Here is an 18,332-nt window from a genome sequence, read left to right as displayed (position 1 = left end):
AAACCGCTCCTCGCAGCTGTGAGTGGCTTTGGGGCCAGGCTTGGTTTTAGTTCTTCTTCCCGCAGGGCTTAGCGGCCACGGGAGCGACGGTCTCCTTGCCACCGCCGCTGCCAGCCAGAGCCACAGCTCCCTGACACAGTCCTACCCTCTATTCGCGCAGTGGAGTGTTTTCAAGCTCCGCTTTATCCGAGAGGCACCCGAGGTAGGCGGGGGTTTGAGGCCTCCCGGAGCTGTCGCGGTCGCGGTCCCGTCCCGGCCGGAGGAGGGGGGTGACGTGCCGCCGCCACAGAAGGCCATGGCGGGGGCCCCGCCCGCGGCGCCGCGGGGATTCCTCGGGGCGGGGCCTCCGCCCGCGGCCACGGACGCGCCGCTCGTGGCCCCGCCCCTATATAAGGGGCGGCCTCAGCGCGGCCCTGAGCGCGGCCGCCGCCTCTCCCGCAGCCGACCCGCGCACGGGCACCATGGCAGGTCAGTGCGCGCCCGGCACGCGCCGCCGCTCGCGAGGGCCGCGGGAGCGCAGCTGCCGCGCCCGCCCGGCCGCGGGAGCGGAGCGGGAGCGGGGCGGCCGCGCCTATTTTTAGGCGGCCGTCCCGTTGGCGAGCGGGCTCCGGGGGCGGGCTGCGGCTGCGGCCGGTGGGGGCAGCGGCTGCCCGCGGGGAGGTCGGAGCCGCCCCGCCGGGCACCGCCGTGCGGGCTGAGGGGACGGGCGCGGTGCAGGCTTGCGCCGCGCCTGCCTCGTTGCCCGGCCCCGGGCTCCGGCCCCGGACGGGGAGGGATGTAGCTGGCGTGGCGGGGAGCAGGACGGGCGAGAGGGGCCACTGTAGGGCCGCAGCGACTCACAGGGGAAAACCCAGTTCTCTCCTGAAACGCCATAGAGAGCGTGCGACTTTGGTGATTTTGATACTTTAAAATGAGTAGTTCTTTAACGCCCCTTTAAGTCCCTCTGGCTTCTTTCTTCCGTTTTTTTCCCCCGATTCTTTCCGTACCTGAAGCTGTCAGCGGAGTACGTTTCATTTTCAGATCTGGAAGCCTGCAGGAAGTCTGCCTCCCGGTGCATGTCTTGATTGGATGCTCTTGTCTCTCTAGGAATCCTGTAATCAAAAAAAAAATCAGATGTACGAGTACCTAACTCAAAGAACGGGGGAAAGGCAAGCACCTGTAAACTCTGGCTATGCTTACGAAAAAGCTTCCGGGGAAGTTTTGAAAAGATCTGGGGCAAGCACTCCAGTCACTTCCTGCACGCCGTCAAATGAAAGCTTGCTCCTAGCTCAGACTTCCAGGATGCTCTTGGCTTTGTAAGGGCTGGCGCAAATTACAAAGGGATATTCTAGCCTCTGAACTGGGCAGCTGAAGGTGTCTGTGAAGTATCATGGTTTTGTCTGGATAAGTGAGTTATGAAGCTGTGCAACTGTATCTCATTCTCTGTTTTTGCAGACATATTGTTACTAAACAGGTCATTAGGTATCAGGCGCAACAGTGGCTGCTGTGTGAACGTAAGATACTGTGGAGAAAATGTTTACAGAGAATTGAGAGCGGAGATAGGAACAGCTGAAGTACCTGTGGTTTATGTAGAATGGACTAGTCTCTTGCAGATGTAACTTCCATAATTATCAGGAACTGGTCTTGCCTGGTTTGTAGCATGGACTCATGTACTTATGAGTGTAGAGAAGATCTGAAATAGAACAGTTAATTCAAAGCTTTGGAAAGCTGGGCTGACTTGGATGGTCTACAAGTTGGCAATATTCCCCTCCTGTCAAGCAGTTTTACAGTCTCCTACTGGAGTTGGATGTAATAGGGGGCTTCTTAGCCTTTACTCCATCATTAAATGGGCTTTATTTCTCTAAGACAGACCTCTGTGTATGAATATTCAGTTTCAATAAAATGAGAAGACATGGTAGAAATATACCTGCTAACAGATCAATGAAAAAAGACTAGTCTTTCAATGACAAGGTCACTTTAAGAATTAGTCTTACACTGCTGAAAAAAAAAAAAAGGCAACATTCAGATGAATGTTGGGCACAATCCCACTTTGTCTACACTGGATTTTTAGTGAGCAGTCTGAGAGCATAGAGTGGCTGACTTCTACGTATTGAGTAGTAACATACAAATTAACTAGTGAAAAACCCTGTCCTAGTTGGAGGCACCACTTAAAATGTTACATACTTGCCATTTCAAGGAAACATAAAGTTGTTCTGTAGACTTGCTGAATATGAACTGGTACAAATAGGTAGCTAAAAGTGAATTGAAACAAAATATCTTTATTCCTGGCATTATAGAAGCTTTTTTGATCTTTGTGATTGACCACTATAATCTAAATCCCTTGGGACTAGTTGGTTTTGCTGCTAAGCAAAATAGAAGGTTTTGTAGCTGGTCTGTAGATCTTGCAAACCAGGTTTGCAGAGCTTATAGACAGTTATTGTACATGACTTTCTGTCGTCAACGGTTAAGGTGCAATTAAATTTAAAAGATATTAATGATGACTGCCTTATGAACTTAGGAGTTGTGCCAAACAATCTCTCCCAAAGAAGTCAGTATTTTAATCTTACTACTAGGCTTGATAGTAAGCCTTTAAGTGCCCAGAACCCTCACTCTGATCTAACCTAGTTAACAAATTCTGTAAAGAAAAGAAATCACAGTTGCTAAAATAAACTTGAATCTCAAAATCTATCCTTGAAATTCTTAGGAAGAAACTATTTTGTTGATAGTGTTGAAAATGGATTGGTAGAAAAGAGCATACTTTATAAAGAGCTGTAGCTTGGAAAGGAGGTCTACATGACAACAGTTAACAGTGAACTGAAGAACTTTTGTAAGTTACTTGTTTGCTTTTGTCAGTCCCACCCTGGCAGTTTAAAACAACATGACAATTGAAAGAATGCAAAGCTTGTATTATATGGCCTCAATAAGCACTATATGGCAAAACAATACATCTTCATCTATTTCTGTGATACAGTTGGAGCAGATTATATTAACAATCCAAACTTACCTCTTTTTTGCTTGAAGAGTAAAAACTGTTGCTGCAAATTTTAAATTGCTTTTTGTATTACTAGTTACTCCCCATTTAAATCTTGCATTCTTGTGATAGAGCTGCAACCGTGGGTTGCAGAACAACTCATCTGCAAAATCCTGAGCTAGCAAAACTTAAAACTGTTGTCCAAGATCTAATTCAATGCTTACTTTCATTTGAAAATGAAATGCAAGTTTTACACTGCCGTAGCTTCAGGGCTGAGAGCTGGACCCACAGTAACTCTACAACACCCTTCTAACTTCAGGCCAAATGCAAGCCCACAGAATCCAAGTGCTTTTAGGTTAAAATAGCATATTAATGGCCAAAGTAAAGCTCTTTAGACTTTTTGGATTGTCTCTACATTTGGCATGACTTATTTAACATGGGGCAAATTTGAACTGGTTTTCTCTTGCAACGGTCTTGATTTTGTCGGGTTTTTTACTGCATTTTGCCATGTGTCAAATTACTAATAGCAAGTATAGTTATGCAAGTATAATCTACTTCATTCAGCCATGTAGGTAGGCCCTATATACAGAGTTAAAAGACACATCTTAGTTGTCACAGTGTGATTACCTAACAGTAGTAGGTTTCTAGTATACCCGTCTCAGAATAAAGTAGTGGATCGCACTAACTTGACCAAGTTCATTTCTTCCAGACCAGTCTTTTGTGACTCTAGCCACAAATGACTCCTATGTGAAAGGAGCACTGGTACTTGGTTCATCCTTGCAACAGTACAGAACAACAAGGAAGCTGACTGCGCTCATAACTCCTCAGGTCTCAGATCTTATGAGGTAAGGTCACTTACATACTTCAAACTGCTACAGTTCCTGCTGATGTGCAGGTTGAGAAATGGAAGTTAAACTCCTTAATAGTAACCTTTCAAAACTCTGGAAGCTAAACAGCTAAGTTTAGCGGAATTCAACTTATCTATATTATCTGGAATTCTCTACATTCTTCAAACGTGAAATTGTTTATTATGTTCTAGTGGGGTTTTGTTTTTTCTTTCTTCCCTATGATGAGTTAGACAAATAGTCCATAGTTACTAAACTGTGACTTGATACTGATATTTCAGCTGGATCTTTGCTATTTCATCGTCCTACTTAAAATTGTCCAACAATATGATATTGCCTGTGTGTTCATTAGTGTTGTCTGTTTGCTGTGGAGCGGGGAGTAGAGGGATGGTATTTATTTTGCAGAAGTATTCCTGATTGAGATAATATAACACGAGCTCTCTTGAAATCTAGCAGATACTTCAAATCAAATTTTATCACGAGAGAAGAAAACAAGCAGAACTAAATTATCAATAAGTACATCAAATCAGTAGCTCAAAGAGGCATCTAACAAGGTCACCACAGTACAACAAGTGAAATTAACAGGCAACTGCTTCCTAGAACCTCTCTGGAATAATCTCAATATGGAGGGGACTGGGTTCTCTTTCCACATGTAAAAGGAAGGAAAAAAACCCCAAACCAGTTAATTTGTACTGTTTGTAAAACTACAGATGATAGGTCAAGATTCTCTACATGGGAAAGTTCTTCTGAAAAGACTTCTCAATATTTAGAGACAGTAGAGAGGTGGCTCAATAAAAAAAAAAAAGGTCTAACTCTCCCTGCAGTCTCCTGGCAACTTAACGGCCATATCAACATTAAGATGTTACACAGAGGAACATCCATGCCAGCCTATTAGGCGAGTGTGCTCTTTTAAGATGAATCAGTCCTAAATGTGCTTCTGTGCTAGTGCAAGCCAGCTAGTACTATGCCTTTAGACTGATACATACCTACCTAATGGTGTAACTAGAACTTGCATTTCTCACCCTGTCCTCACTAACAAGGTATGCCTTCAGTTCAGAAGCAACTGTCCACACGAAACTGTCAGTATAAAGACAGCCTTGCAAGACAGAGTTCCAAAACTCATTTACAAGCTCTGTGGCTCAAATTGCACTGGTAATTGCTGAGCATTCAAGATACACTGTAGAATACCAACACTTTACAGATGCTTCCTATTTTAAGCAGCATGAACGCCTTAATCTCGCTTGAACTAATAGTAATGCTTTATTGATGGTAAAGCAAAGGTTGGATATCTGCCACTACACTGCCTGAAAGTTTGTCACTCTTTAGTGAACATGATACTGGTTCAAAACATTTCTGTAGCCACACCCATGACTAAGTTTTGAAAAAGCTTTTTGGGATAAAGAAAGTTTCAGCAACTGGGTCAAGTCAGATGTCACAAATCCAGAAGAATGTTGTTTTAACTATTGCAGAAACTTCTGTTTCAGGTGTTTAGGATTCAGCTACTGTCCTGCTCAAGCTACTCCAACAGCTTCCCATTTCTTAAATGCCTGCTCAAAGTAGACTGTTAAGTTGCCAAAAATCAGAGACTGGATGAAAAAAAGCTTTGTGGAAAGTTTGCACAACATAACCATGACTTACTGGACTTGGTAGCAATGCCCTGTTTGTGGAAGAAAAAAAACCCCAAACTTCTTTCTTCCCCAAAATGTGCCCATTCCAAGAAACTCTGAGGCAGACAGGGGAACTTCTGCATTCCAACATATGCAGTCAACTCTTACTGATGAAATAAATGCTGCCAGGTTCCCTGTTATACCACTTCTCTTTATGGAATCTTTCATGTGGTCTGGTGCTGGAGTAACAATAGAACTAAATCTTGACTCTTCCCCAGGAGAGTGCTGGAAAAAGTCTTTGATGAAGTCATATTGGTAAACGTCTTGGATAGTGGGGACTCAGCACACTTGGCATTAATGAAAAGACCTGAGTTAGGTGTCACACTAACAAAGCTTCACTGCTGGGAACTGACACAGTTTACAAAGTGTGTTTTCATGGATGCAGACACAATGGTAAGTAGCTGTATCTTCTGGTACCTCTTAATGACCTTCTTTGGGGGTTGTTGGATTTTTTTCTGTGGATTGTTTATGTTGGTTTGTTGTTTGTTTTTAAGAGTAGGGGTAATAGAAGCCTTTTACTAGTTGGACTAGTAACTGTAAGAATGTGTGTGCCTTTTAATCTAAATTAATTGTAATGAAGTCTGTGGGGACTATTTCCAAAAAGTATTGTCTTCCACAGGACAAGAGCATTGATATGAGAACTTTCTTTCATGTCTTAAAGTTGATGTCATAATCCATGAAAACACGATACCACGATTCCCAACCTAAAAACGCTTTTTTTTTTTTTTTTTACCCCTTTACAACTAGGTTTTGTCAAATATCGATGAGCTTTTTGAGAGAGAGGAGCTGTCTGCAGCACCAGATCCAGGCTGGCCTGACTGTTTTAATTCAGGAGTTTTTGTTTACCGACCTTCCATTGAAACATACAATCAGCTGTTACAGTTGGCCACAGAGAAAGGCAGCTTTGATGGTATGTATTAATTTGTATTTCAATATAAGTTAGACCAAAACGGTAACAGTAGTTGGGATGGCTCAGTAACTACATACATGTCATGAGGACTCTGTATGACAGAATTCTCAATTCAGTGTAACTACACAAAAATTGTATCCTTCTCAGAAATAGAGGCTATCATTACAATATGTAGTGAAACTATTTTTTTCAGACTTCATGAAATAAAAACCCTGAGTTTGGCATCCAGACTAGCAGCTGTAAGCATTAACAGTGTAGAATCATATAACAAGAAATCTTAAGATGTAGCAAGCACAGTGCATGCACTAGCAAATGAAACTGCAGTACTATGCTTCATGCATTCCTAACGCTCAAGGCTTGAATGTTCTATGCCAACTCAAGTTGATACAGAAAAAATAGCACTGGTCAACTTGAGCACAGCTTCAGAGAATCAAACATTTGAAGATACAACTATCTCTTCATATGCTATGTGATGGCTTCCTGTCATTATAGGGTGGTGGCTGTCTCTTTCCCAATATCAAGTGCATATAGCCTTGGCTGCTTCCCACTATAGGTCACTTGAGATCAGCCACTGTACCAGATTTAAGCTTGAGAAGCCAAGTTCTGCTGTTCTGTAAGTGTACTAAATCTATTACCATTGCAGTAAAAGCACATGTTGCTTGGAGACTGCTATAGTTAAAGGCTTCTGAGTATCGCTGTCTCCTGTCACTATAACTACTGTGGTATAAAACAAAGTCTAACTTAAAAAGCTACAGAAAACTACATAAACAAGACCATAAAATGGAGCTCTTGGATAGAAGGTAATTAGCCAGCCTGTTGACTTACCTTTCAGTACTTTTCAAAAAGTAAAAATTCACTAGTCACTTCTAGTCTGCAGAATAATCCCTGTTACTGTGTGGACTCCTGTATGTGGTTTTCTAAAGAACATTAGTCACAGCTGGATGCTTAATGCTACCATAGGAATAGACTCTAGTGGAAATGAGTATTGCCATGTAGTGAAGGGTCTGTACCTTGCTACTGACAAGGCAGCAGTTGGTAGCTTTGTGAGCACTCTCAGATTTTGGGTGCAAATTGATCACCAGCTGTGGCAAAATCTATAGCATAGTTCTGAATTGTTACATTAAAACCAAACCAAAATAAATCAAAAAATGCAAAACAAAATAACACAAAAAACTACCAACAAAAAAAACCTACAAAAAGACCTCCTCTTCCCCCCCCCAAAAAAACCCCAACACATCCAAAAGCCAGGCAACCAAAAAAAAACCCCAAACAAACACACATCTTTGTGCAAACTTACTGCTGAGTAGCTCCAGACCATCTGAGACTTGGTGGTTGTCTTCTCCAAGCTCTGTGCTTGACTGCTAGCAGACCCCATCTTCTAGTTTGAAGGCCCCTGTCCTTCAAAAGAACTGCTTCCACAATATACTCTCTGACTTGAAAGCCACACAATGGTGAAACTGCTTCAGTGTTCTCAATGCAAAATAATTGTTGCAGCACTTAACAGCAGAAGTAGTGGGTTAATGGTTTAGATACAAATTACATTCTAGAAATTTGGTATTTCAGCTTTAAAATTTACTTAGTTTTTATTAAATGATAGCACTGATCTGAGTAATGAGACCATGGAGACTTAGGCCATCTGTATAAGCTACTGCTGAGCTCAGGAACTTGGTGGGGGAGAAAGGGGATTGAAACTTAAATTGACCTAGACAGTAATAAAAGGTTCTAGGAAACTTTTAACAAGAGAAAAACCTGTGAAGGGTCACTGCTTTTAATAGGACATAGGGATAGAAACTTAACAAGCTACCAAGCTATGTGTAGTTGAAGTCAAGCTGCAAGTGCCTCATCTGCAGTAGTAATAAGTAGGGAATGCAAGACTTTCCAGAGTATTTCATATTTATAACAGCAGACAGGAGCCTTCTATGTAATGCTGTTGTCCAGAAATGGCCGAATCATAGCTACTTAAGTAGACAACCACTTTGTCTACTTGAACTTCACCTTTCTAGATACAAAGCAATGTCATGCAATAACTCTAGATACCATCTAAAAGCAGTGGAAGGGAAAGAAAAATTTGGTTTTAAAAGAAATCTGGTAGTACTGATACTTTAAGAATGTTGCTATTGCTTTGACAATCCTCTGGCTCTTTAGCCTGGGATCCAAAGTATTTGCTTTTACAGTCTTGCTGTATTGTATCTGTAAATATGTAGTTAATACAAGTACTGCCTGATTCTTTCACCTTATGTCTAAGATCCAGTTTATATAACACAACTACTGTTGAAGTCTGGACTAGGACAGCTAAATGCTGCTTTCATTGTCTGCTTTAGCACAAATGCATGCAATCTGAAAAAAATATATGAGTATGTAAAACAATCTGAGTGAGAGGAAGTCCTGTAGAGTGTAAGTTAAATACACTGCTGTTGCCCCTTCAGTTCTCTTGTGATGGACACAACTTCTTTCAAAAGTGATTTCCTTCCATTAGGGGTTGAGAGGCAAGTCAGAGATTTGAAATTACTGCACTGAGTCCTCTGGCAGTTTCTCACTCTGCAATCTGCATGTATGCTGACAGCTGTAACTGGATACTTGGAATTTATATTTGTCAGTGTACTGTCTGTACATCTAAGTTTATGCCCAGCGTCTAGATACTTCAGTTGCAAAAAGCAAATTCTGCTCAAGTAGCACTGATGGCGTAAACCTTAATACTGCCCTAACTCTATAATCACAGGCAAATAAAAACCCTTTTCTGAGTCAGCAAAGACTGAGTGCTTGAGAAAATTAAAGATTAAAATAAAACTTTTTCTCTACTAACTAAGCTATCTGTTTGTGTACTCTTTAGTAATGCTTCTTGTGAATGCAGTTACAGGTGAAAGGAATACAGCAAATGAAAGTTGAGGGACTCCTTTCAATCTCCTTGATAAGGAGAATTATTACCACTTAAAAACTAATTATATTCATTCCAATAAAGAATTAATGGTATAAATAAATAGGGTTTTACTTCTCATAGCTGCTTATAAACTATTCTGCTGTGGCCCGTAAGCTTTATTTTATTTTCTTTTTGTTTTTTTTTAGTTATTCTACTACTGTGATACCAAACAACTTTCGACTGACTTAACCTCATTACAACCTCTACTTGCAAACTTAGGTAGCCCCTCCCAACACAGATTATTATCCTCACTTAGCAGTTAGTCAGCAGCTTTTTAGTACAGAACTAGGAACACCTCTTGTCTGTTATGGGATTTGATGAAGTTGTACTAGAGTTGTCACCAAGACTAAACGTGCCTTTTTTTATCAGATTGCTGTGGAGGTAGATGCATCTGGGACTGCAGGTCTAACAGGCCACTGATACCCTAACTCTGGCAGTGAGATGTTGGTTATGCACCTGTAAGCATAAGTAATAAAACTAATTATTGCCACTTGATCTTCTGAGCTACAGCTTTCCCGAAGCTGAACAGTACTCAGTTGTCCTGGTCTATTTTATTTTTTCTGCCTTATACAGCTTGAACTTCAGCTGTAAAAGAAACTGAATGGCAGAGTTTGTGAGCAGCTTGCTATCTTTTAGCAAAAGTAACCCCACACAGGCTATCTATTTCATTCTCTACATTTTTTGGATTTTCAAAGGCTGCAAGGTTTACAGGGTTGTTCACAAATAGAAATTTAGTGCTCTGTGCCAAACTTCTACTGGACATGGCAACTGCATTACCAACTCTTACTTACTGAAGTGACTGAAAAAGATCCTCAAATAGCTATCTGATGCTTGTAGCCTATTAATGCTTTCTCTTTTAGGTGCAGATCAGGGGTTATTAAACACCTTCTTCAGCAGCTGGGCAACAACAGACATGAGCAAACATCTACCATTTATTTATAATTTGAGCAGCACTTCTGTATATTCCTACCTTCCAGCATTTAAAGCGTAAGTTCAAATTTTTTAGAAGATTTTAGAGCTTACATAAACTGATTTCTTGTAACAGAATGAACAGGCATGATGTGAGCTTACACAAGTTGTCTAGAAGGAGACTGTCATTGTCACTGAATATATAGTAGTTTCTTCTCTCAAAAAACAACAACTTGAATTAATGTAAGTCAAATGAGTCATCTCAAGATAAATGCAGAGAGAGCTGTATCTGCAGCTTAAACCACTCATCCCTGGTAGTAACACCAAGATTTAGAGTAAGTACATTTGACAGGTCACTTGCAAAAGGAAGAACCACTCCTCCAGTATGGGATACAGTCTAGTACAGTTCTAACCAATGGCAGTAGACTCTTGAATCAACTTGAGCTGGTATCATTCCCACTTAGGTAACTTGCCCTTTTCTCACTCAAGTTACTTAGGGTATTTAATAACCAGTAGTTAAAGTTCATCTAATCAGCCTATACCATTCAAATAAATGTGGTGAGCAAAGACTTGTATAAAACTAGAATTCTCTCCCACCAGTCTTTCTAGACCTCTGTCAGTTTTTTAAGTAACAGCACTATGGAACAAAGTCTACAGCCAGCCACATACCATCACATGTTTCCTCTGTGAGGAAAAATGTATCCTCCCTAGCTAGCAGTATTCCATTTGGCATGTTCATAAACTGTATGTCAGAGGCAGGGTCAAAGTGTTATAATAACACAGGAGGAAGAGGGGGGGAAGCAAGGGAAGCTGAAATGTTACACAGAAACTCTTTATCTATTAAGAGCTGCAGAAGCTGGGGGCAAGGGGGACGGAAAGTACCAATTGCATAAAAACAATCTGATCTCTGAATGACATCAGTTTACTAGTGTCTAAAGCAGCGGCTAGCATAAGCAGGACTGTTGCTGGCTCAAGATCAAACTATGTCTTGTGATCAGAATACCATCTGGAATCTTGTCATGCTAAAAGTGGAACACTTATTTAAAGAAATATATGCAAGCCTCAGAATGACTAAGTAGCTGGATAGCATTTGATAAGCTTACATCTATTGTAAAGTACGTCCTCTTTCCATGGCTGGCTTGTTAATCACATGACCTTAATTATACAAATTACTTTGTTGCCACAAAATGCTACTTGGATCTGGGGGGTCCTGACAAAAATTCTGTTTAACTAATTGAATCAGTTGCCTAACAGAACTCATCAGACCGTCAAAAGTAGAATGCTGGAAGTGCAGCCCTTGCAAGTAAAATTCCCCGTTCAATAGGTGGAATAATTTCCCTTGGTTAGATCAGCAGCTACACTCTTGATAATCAGCAGTTGGAATATACTGAAATTTAAACCTACTGACATCAATAGCTAAGTTTTTTGCAGCTTTGTACAGCGAGACTAGATTTCACAGCAGCCTCAGTAATCCTTTTTCCAAAGGAAAATGCCAATTCATGACAAATGCTCTCTAACTTCAAAACATTGATGAAGGACTTTTCTGGGAGATGGGGAAAGACAGATTAGTTGCTGAGGCCAGTGTGGACATAAAACTTCCTAACAGTTGAATGTCAAAATAAAGTATTGCAGATCCAGAAGGTATCTAGAAAGCAGATACTGAAAACATCATAGAAGCTTTGCATCTGACAACTGTTGTTCTGGCTGTAAGTGTACAGAATATCAAGAGTATACACTTATCCATTTGCAGCAAGTGTAGCGTAACACTTCTTAGGCATTCTCCTGCTTAAATAGCCTAGATTTTTGAACAATAATGAGTCTCTTCAGAACAGCACCAGCCTAAGATGAAAACTCAGGTTGTTTAGTACTGTGACAACTAATAAAACTAACGTAGTCCTCTTATGCCAAATCTTGGCATATGGAATTTAAAGTTAAAGCCCAGTAACTGACCTCTTGAAGACACTTTTTTTCTTGCAGTTAGTGCAAATACTTGGCCTTGTTTCACACACATATAGGTCTTCATTCTGCAGTAAGATCAGCTGTGTTCAAAACATTGAACGTGAATATTGAAATATAGTCAAGGATCTTACAATAGTGTGGAACCCCCCTCCCACCCCAACGCATACTGCCTTAGTTTGAATATTCCACAGCTTTTGAAACACACCTGTATTGTCTCCATATGTAACACTCCATAAACGCCCGAGTCCTGGTCAAGATGACCAGCATGTGCTTAGACAAACTGCTTCGGCATTATCCATTCCAGTCATATTACACTGAGAAGAAATTGTAACATGATACAAATTGAACTAGGCAAGACAGTCACTGTTACTCGAGAGACTGGTATTGCTTGTTCACAAAACTGACTCAAGCTGAAATCTGGTTCTGGAACTGTAGAAGAATGAAATGATTGTCGTCTCTGCTACTGTTAAGTTCTTTACTTGAGACGAGGCACACCTCATCTAAACATTTGGGACAAAGCTAGAAGTCCACATTGAAAACTGAGTTTAAATGGTTTTTAAAAGAAACAAAACCAACCCACCACCAAACCCACCCATGGCTAAACTAAGGTTATTTAGGAAATAACGGTTGTCTAGCAGGACCCTGCTGCACCAAGATCAGGAGTCCTTTGAAATGCCTGGGTTATACAAAGCTATTATTTTGCAGGGTCATGGTCTTCCTGCAGCAGGGCCTTCCAGTGATCCATTTCGACAGTGCTGTAAACTGAAAGAGTAATTCAGCACTGATCCTTCTCTACATAATGCTTGTAATGCCTAACTCTCTGGCTTGCTGACTTTGGAGTAGAATCTTTTTCACTTTTAAAACCAGTTCCGATTGCAACGGCTGCTTGAGACTGCTCTCTCCTGAGCTATGGACACCACTCTAAAGACTTGAGTTGGCTGTAAGTATTTAAATAGTCCAGATCATTAGGTTTTGGCTATATTCTGACTAGTGTAATGTAGAATTCAGTTTGCATTTTTTCTGTTTTATAGCAATGCTTTCAGTTGCAGTAGGCATTGGCAGTTTGATGATTTAGCATTTAGCCTCTTAAATATATTCTTATTTCTGTTTTCTGAACAAATGCAGAAACTGCAGGTTAAAAAAACCTGTCTGCCAGTCAAAACTCATTTTCTAGACACATATATAAAATGGCTTCTAAAATGTTTCTGTCCAACAGGTTTGGTGCAAGTACTAAAGTGGTGCACTTCCTGGGAAGCACAAAGCCATGGAACTACACATATGACTCCAGAACAAAAAGCATAAAAGGCAACATGGACGACCCTAAAATAGTTCACCCAGAATTCCTCAACATGTGGTGGGATACCTACATAGCTGATGTTTTACCATTACTAGAACAGCATGGAATTGTTAAAGAAATTACTACAGGTGTAAACATGGTACGTGCTTTAATAATCTTGTACATCCATACCCAAGTATGGATGATGGGTTATTTACCATTGCAGTGATTTTCCTTCCTTCTGTCCAACTCAAAGCATGGGTGTGTTTTACTTTGGGGGATGCAGGGTATTTTGATTTTGCTCCTTTAAGCTTGGAATAAAAAATACTACAGAAGAGAAGCATGCTGTAGTGGTCTTGAACATAGCTGTATGCTTGCCTAAAACGAACTGTAAGAAGCTAACCTTGCACCAGATAATTATACTGTAGTAACTTTAATATATACAGAGAAGGGCCCTAACTCTTAATGTGTTGCAGCTAATAAGGTTCTCAAGCAGAAGAACCCCAGTTCAGCATGCAAATAGGTACATACAGATCTTGCATGGTGAATCAAATTTAGGTAAACCTAGGATAACTAGAGAATCAATACTTACATAAAATGGCAGTGATGAATCCCAATGCTTATTAAAGCCAAAGAATGATCCGAACTCTAATTCTCATTCAGAGTTTAGTAGCATGCATCTGACTGCAGACTTCTTAGTCTTAGCTTAGTACATGGGCCAGTTTAAGTTCTCAACCTTTCCAATACCAAAGTTAATGATCTCTTAAGATGTGCTTTCTCTTGGTAATCTTGCATCTTTCTAACAAACTATTTGCAGCTATCGGGCTTGGTCTATACTCTGGCTTTCTCTTGTGGCTTCTGTAGAGAGGTATGAAGAACTTAAACTTTATTTTTTTTTTTTATTTTTTCCCTTGCTAACTTCTGTAACTCTGCTTTGTTATTTTGCTAGGAAAGCTGCACAATCCCTGCCCGTTGGCAATGCTTGCTACTGCGCATGAGAACATCTACTTTGTTGTCCCATTCTTCTATGGCCTGTTGCTCACTTTAGCTATGCAAAGTATTTCTGTATTTTTACTCTGCCTTTCCTTTTAGGCAGAGGTTACAGAGGCAGTGTCCCACTTATCAGTATCACCAGTATTACCAACTGAATCTTCAGAAGAACGCAAGGAACGGTGGGAACAGGGCCAAGCTGACTATATGGGAGTGGATTCCTTTGACAACATCAAGAAGAAACTTGATACCTACCTTCAGTAGAAATGCCTGTCTCAAGCAGTGGTGATGCAAGGACTTGTTCCAGAACTAACAGCTAGAAAGGTATAGATGGTGGTCAGTTACACTTGCTAGTAGCTTGATGAAAAACTTCTTGGCTGAAGGCCTCTGCAGTGCTACAGATGAAGACTGAGCAAAAGCTAGGAAGCAGAATTCCTTGGGCCACCTATTACTGCCCAATTTCCAATTCTCCCTACTAGATAAAACCAGGTATTTTCAGCTTAAAATTTCTTCTGTTGTGATCAATTGGCTCAAGATATTCTCGAAACTGGGTTTGTTGCCTCACCTCATTAAGGTGATTAGCATTGATTCCTTTGCTTGCTGTTTTAGATGTAAAATCTAATTCATGAGATTGCTCATACACTGGAGTGGTAGCCATTCTGCTTTACCATAAATGTATTAATGACACTGGGATACATACGGTTGTAACAGTAATAGCACTGCTTTGCTCTTCCAGTCACAATTGCACTGAAATTTTGACCAGGTTCTTACGCACAGTGCCTACAGCATGGCAGAATGCGTTTTTCAGTTCTGTATACTATGGGACTAGTAAACTGAGTTTTATCTGTTCCTTGCAATGTTGCACTTGATACAAAAATAAAAAGTTGTCACGCATTTCTGTCTTCCCTAAACTCTTGAGCAATTAAGAAAAAGGGAGATCCAAAGCAGGCTAACTAAAATATTCAAGAGGTATAACCCTTAAGCTTTGCTAATGCTACTCAGGCTCTCATTAGCAAATGTCCGGCTTTTAGTTCTGTAATTATTTACAGAGTACACAGTAATTTGCTAGGGAGCTGTTTAGGGCCAATCCCCTTATTAGCTTGCCCTAAGTATAGGATAGAGCAGTGGAGGAAGTACCTGCGGAAGCTACTCACATTAGTAGCATGGAGTTTGGGAAGAGGGCCTCTTTCTTTCAAGTGACTAAAGAAACATCATCTCTTAACTTAAGCCCTGTACACTGAACTTAGTCTTACACACAGTGGTGATACTGTTTTGGCAAAGAAAGATTACACAACTGCTTAAGTAACTGTACTTTCCTGATTAGGAAAACTACTCTTTCCATGTGTGCAAAGAGTAAAAGAAAGGGCTTTTTTTCCACACTCAGGTTACCCATACTCCAAGATACGTGGGAAAGCAGTAAAAATAAAGTATGCTGATGACAGAGATTGGCCGATATCTGTACTAAGGTTCAGATTTATCCTTTAGCCAAAAGTCTAAACAGAACAAAATTAGTGTTCTTTGACAGCTATACCCTGTACTAGTCCAGAAACACTAAGAAAATATTATTGCATTATTTTCTAATAGAGGAGGATTTTGGCTGGAATCTAGTGAGGGTGCTAAACTTTTAACCTAGAGATAAAATAAATAATCAACAAGCTCTCACAGTTTGCTGGTAAAGCAGAAGACATAATACGGGTATGAGAGTTAGTCTGTTTTAAATTGTTTTCACTACTTAATTGCTCTAAGATCAGTTGGTCACCATTTAGGAAAAATGCTAAAAGATGAGGTCCAAACCAAAGTAACTTGTAGCTATTTAAAAGTACATAGTATCTGAACTCCCAATTGAAACTAGCCCTTTCCTGTATGGGTTTTTCTTTTGCTGTGGTTTTTTTATTTTTAAACAGATAAATTTGAAGTTGTGTGAAAGTAGGAAGGATTACTAGTTACAGTCTGTAATGACAAAAGTATATCAACCAAGACTGAAGTTCTGCATGCTCACAGAATACTCTATGGAAAATAGTAAAATACTCTTTTAAAGACAGCTAAAAGGTTTTAATTTTCCTCCTCTTGTCTGTATTCATACTAGAGAATAGGCACATTGCTTCTTTTTAAACTTAGTTGGAGAGAACCAAGAACGTGTAAAGGTATGAGACTTACTACCTGCTTGAAAATTTGGTTTAGCATGTAAGTTTTGTTACGTTACTACAATAAGATAAGGAGAGATGCTGAATCAGATGAAAACCTGCATGTTTTGGGTTAACAAATATAGCTAGTAAAGAAAGAAAACCTGTAAAAATCATTCTGTCCTAGCCTCTGTAACTCATACTATGGTCAAATGTTTACCCACAGCCTCAGGAAAGCGAAAGGTATGACATCTATACCAAATTCTATGCGGCTTATTCTCAATAAAATGACCTTTATGTCATTATCTGCCACTATTTCCTTCACAACTGCTGCAGGCAGCATTTGCAGAAAAGCAGAGATCCCTTTTCTTCTCTTGCAATAGTATCACTTGATTCATCAAGCAGTTTTCTGCTCTAAACGGAAGTTACTCAAAGCAGTAACTGAATCCAAGCACTATACTCAAAACATCACTATTCAGAAAAATCACAGGGCGGCTTAGATTGCAACTCAAGTATTGGAACTCCATTTGCCTTTAAAGCATATAATCTAAGGTGTTCCTTAGATGGTGACAACTCAGAGCAACTGTTAGGAATTCAGAAGCATTTTTTCCATTTACATCTTTATTTTATGTACAAGCTAAAAAAAAAAAATCAGAATGACAGACTATTAACTCAGTCTTTGGAATTAAAAATTATTCCAAAAGCTCATTTCTAGAACATATTCAAACTCCACAAAAGAGAATGCCAATAGCCAAAGACTACTTAGAGGTCATGAAAAGCAGAAATGAACTCCAAACAACCAGAACACCGGGGGTTTTAACCACCCGAGTAACTGAAGGGCTTCATCAATTCAGACAGGACTTTTCTGTTCTCAGATTTGATCTCTATCTGTTCTCTCAGATACATTAATGACTTTGTTGACAGAGATCATATAGCTTAGTACCACCTTCAGTAAGTTTTTATATGGCTTTGGAACATGGAAACAATTGTCTAATAGAGGAAAAAGATACTAGTAATTGTTTTCATAATGATAACTAAGCCATTCTGCAAAATGTCAGCACGTTTTCACACAAGTAATGATGTAGCTTGACTAGCCAAAGATATGGGTCTCTTTCCTGTGGAATTTTAACTTGGAAAATGGAAATAATGAAACAAAGACAAATCTTTCCTTCATAATCACAAATTATTTCTCCACCTTATCTCTAAATATCAGAATCTGAACCAGAAAAACTTTATGCAAAAAAACTTCCAAAAAACCAACTTCAATCAGGTTTAACTCTGTTTTTTTTATCTTTTGTCAACTTTCCAGTGATAACCAGTCACCTGGGTTCATGCTGTCTTCCATCATTCATGCCCTTTTGATTCCATTTCTAACTTAGAGCACACTTTTCTCCATAGCTAAGATGCTGGCTCCCCAAAAACTGCATCAGCTTGTTAAGTTACATATTTTTAATTCCTTTCTCACTTCTTTCATTAGCTCACTGTTTCTCCAAATAGTAGACATTTTCCCTTTATTTTCCCAGTCCTTTTCTTATATTTGCAATTCATCTTACAATCAGCTGGCTGGTATTCTTAGGACATAAGAAGAGGTGAAAGGCATTACAAGCAAAGTCAGATTCCATTTCTCTTCTGCCAAGTACACTTCCCAAATCTAAACAACCTCTGCCTCCAATGTGAAGTCTGAGCATTAGGGTGAAGGCAGCAGAATGTTAAGTACACGCATATCAGAAGACCAGAATCAAATGGAAAGAAAGGAACAGACAAGAATATTCAACTAATACTCAAC

At 40.0% G+C, this 18,332-nt stretch overlaps 1 protein-coding gene across 5 annotated transcripts; it reads left to right on the top strand.

Moving 5' to 3' along the window:
- GYG1 (glycogenin 1) lies at window positions 1–16,851 on the top strand. Of its 5 annotated transcripts, none has more exons than XM_027685465.1 (8): window positions 1–18; window positions 3,660–3,795; window positions 5,681–5,855; window positions 6,210–6,372; window positions 10,150–10,276; window positions 13,374–13,593; window positions 14,251–14,301; window positions 14,526–16,851. In XM_027685465.1, the coding sequence occupies exons 2-8, from the start codon at window positions 3,791–3,793 to the stop codon at window positions 14,685–14,687; spliced, it is 903 nt and encodes a 300-aa protein (XP_027541266.1). In that variant the 5' UTR covers window positions 1–18; window positions 3,660–3,790; the 3' UTR covers window positions 14,688–16,851. The 5 variants fall into 5 exon arrangements, with proteins under 5 accessions (XP_027541266.1, XP_027541261.1, XP_027541263.1 ...); XM_027685460.1 differs by lacking the exon at window positions 1–18 and adding an exon at window positions 372–468; XM_027685462.1 differs by lacking the exons at window positions 1–18; window positions 14,526–16,851 and adding exons at window positions 372–468; window positions 14,383–14,517.
- The last annotated feature ends 1,481 nt before the right edge of the window (window positions 16,852–18,332 follow it).

This window comes from Neopelma chrysocephalum, unplaced genomic scaffold (assembly GCF_003984885.1).
Source record: "Neopelma chrysocephalum unplaced genomic scaffold, ASM398488v2 Primary Assembly neopelma1_69, whole genome shotgun sequence".
NCBI lineage: Eukaryota > Metazoa > Chordata > Aves > Passeriformes > Pipridae > Neopelma > Neopelma chrysocephalum.
The sequence above is the reverse complement of the archived record's forward strand: the minus strand, read 5'-3'. Positions and strand labels throughout refer to the sequence as shown.

Bases quoted from the DNA above. Each gene is read 5' to 3' on its own strand.
- GYG1 (XM_027685460.1), top strand. The intron at 5,856-6,209 runs GTAAGTAGCTGT...CTTTACAACTAG, and splicing joins TCATGGATGCAGACACAATG to GTTTTGTCAAATATCGATGA. The intron at 14,302-14,525 runs GTATGAAGAACT...CTTTCCTTTTAG, and splicing joins CTTGTGGCTTCTGTAGAGAG to GCAGAGGTTACAGAGGCAGT.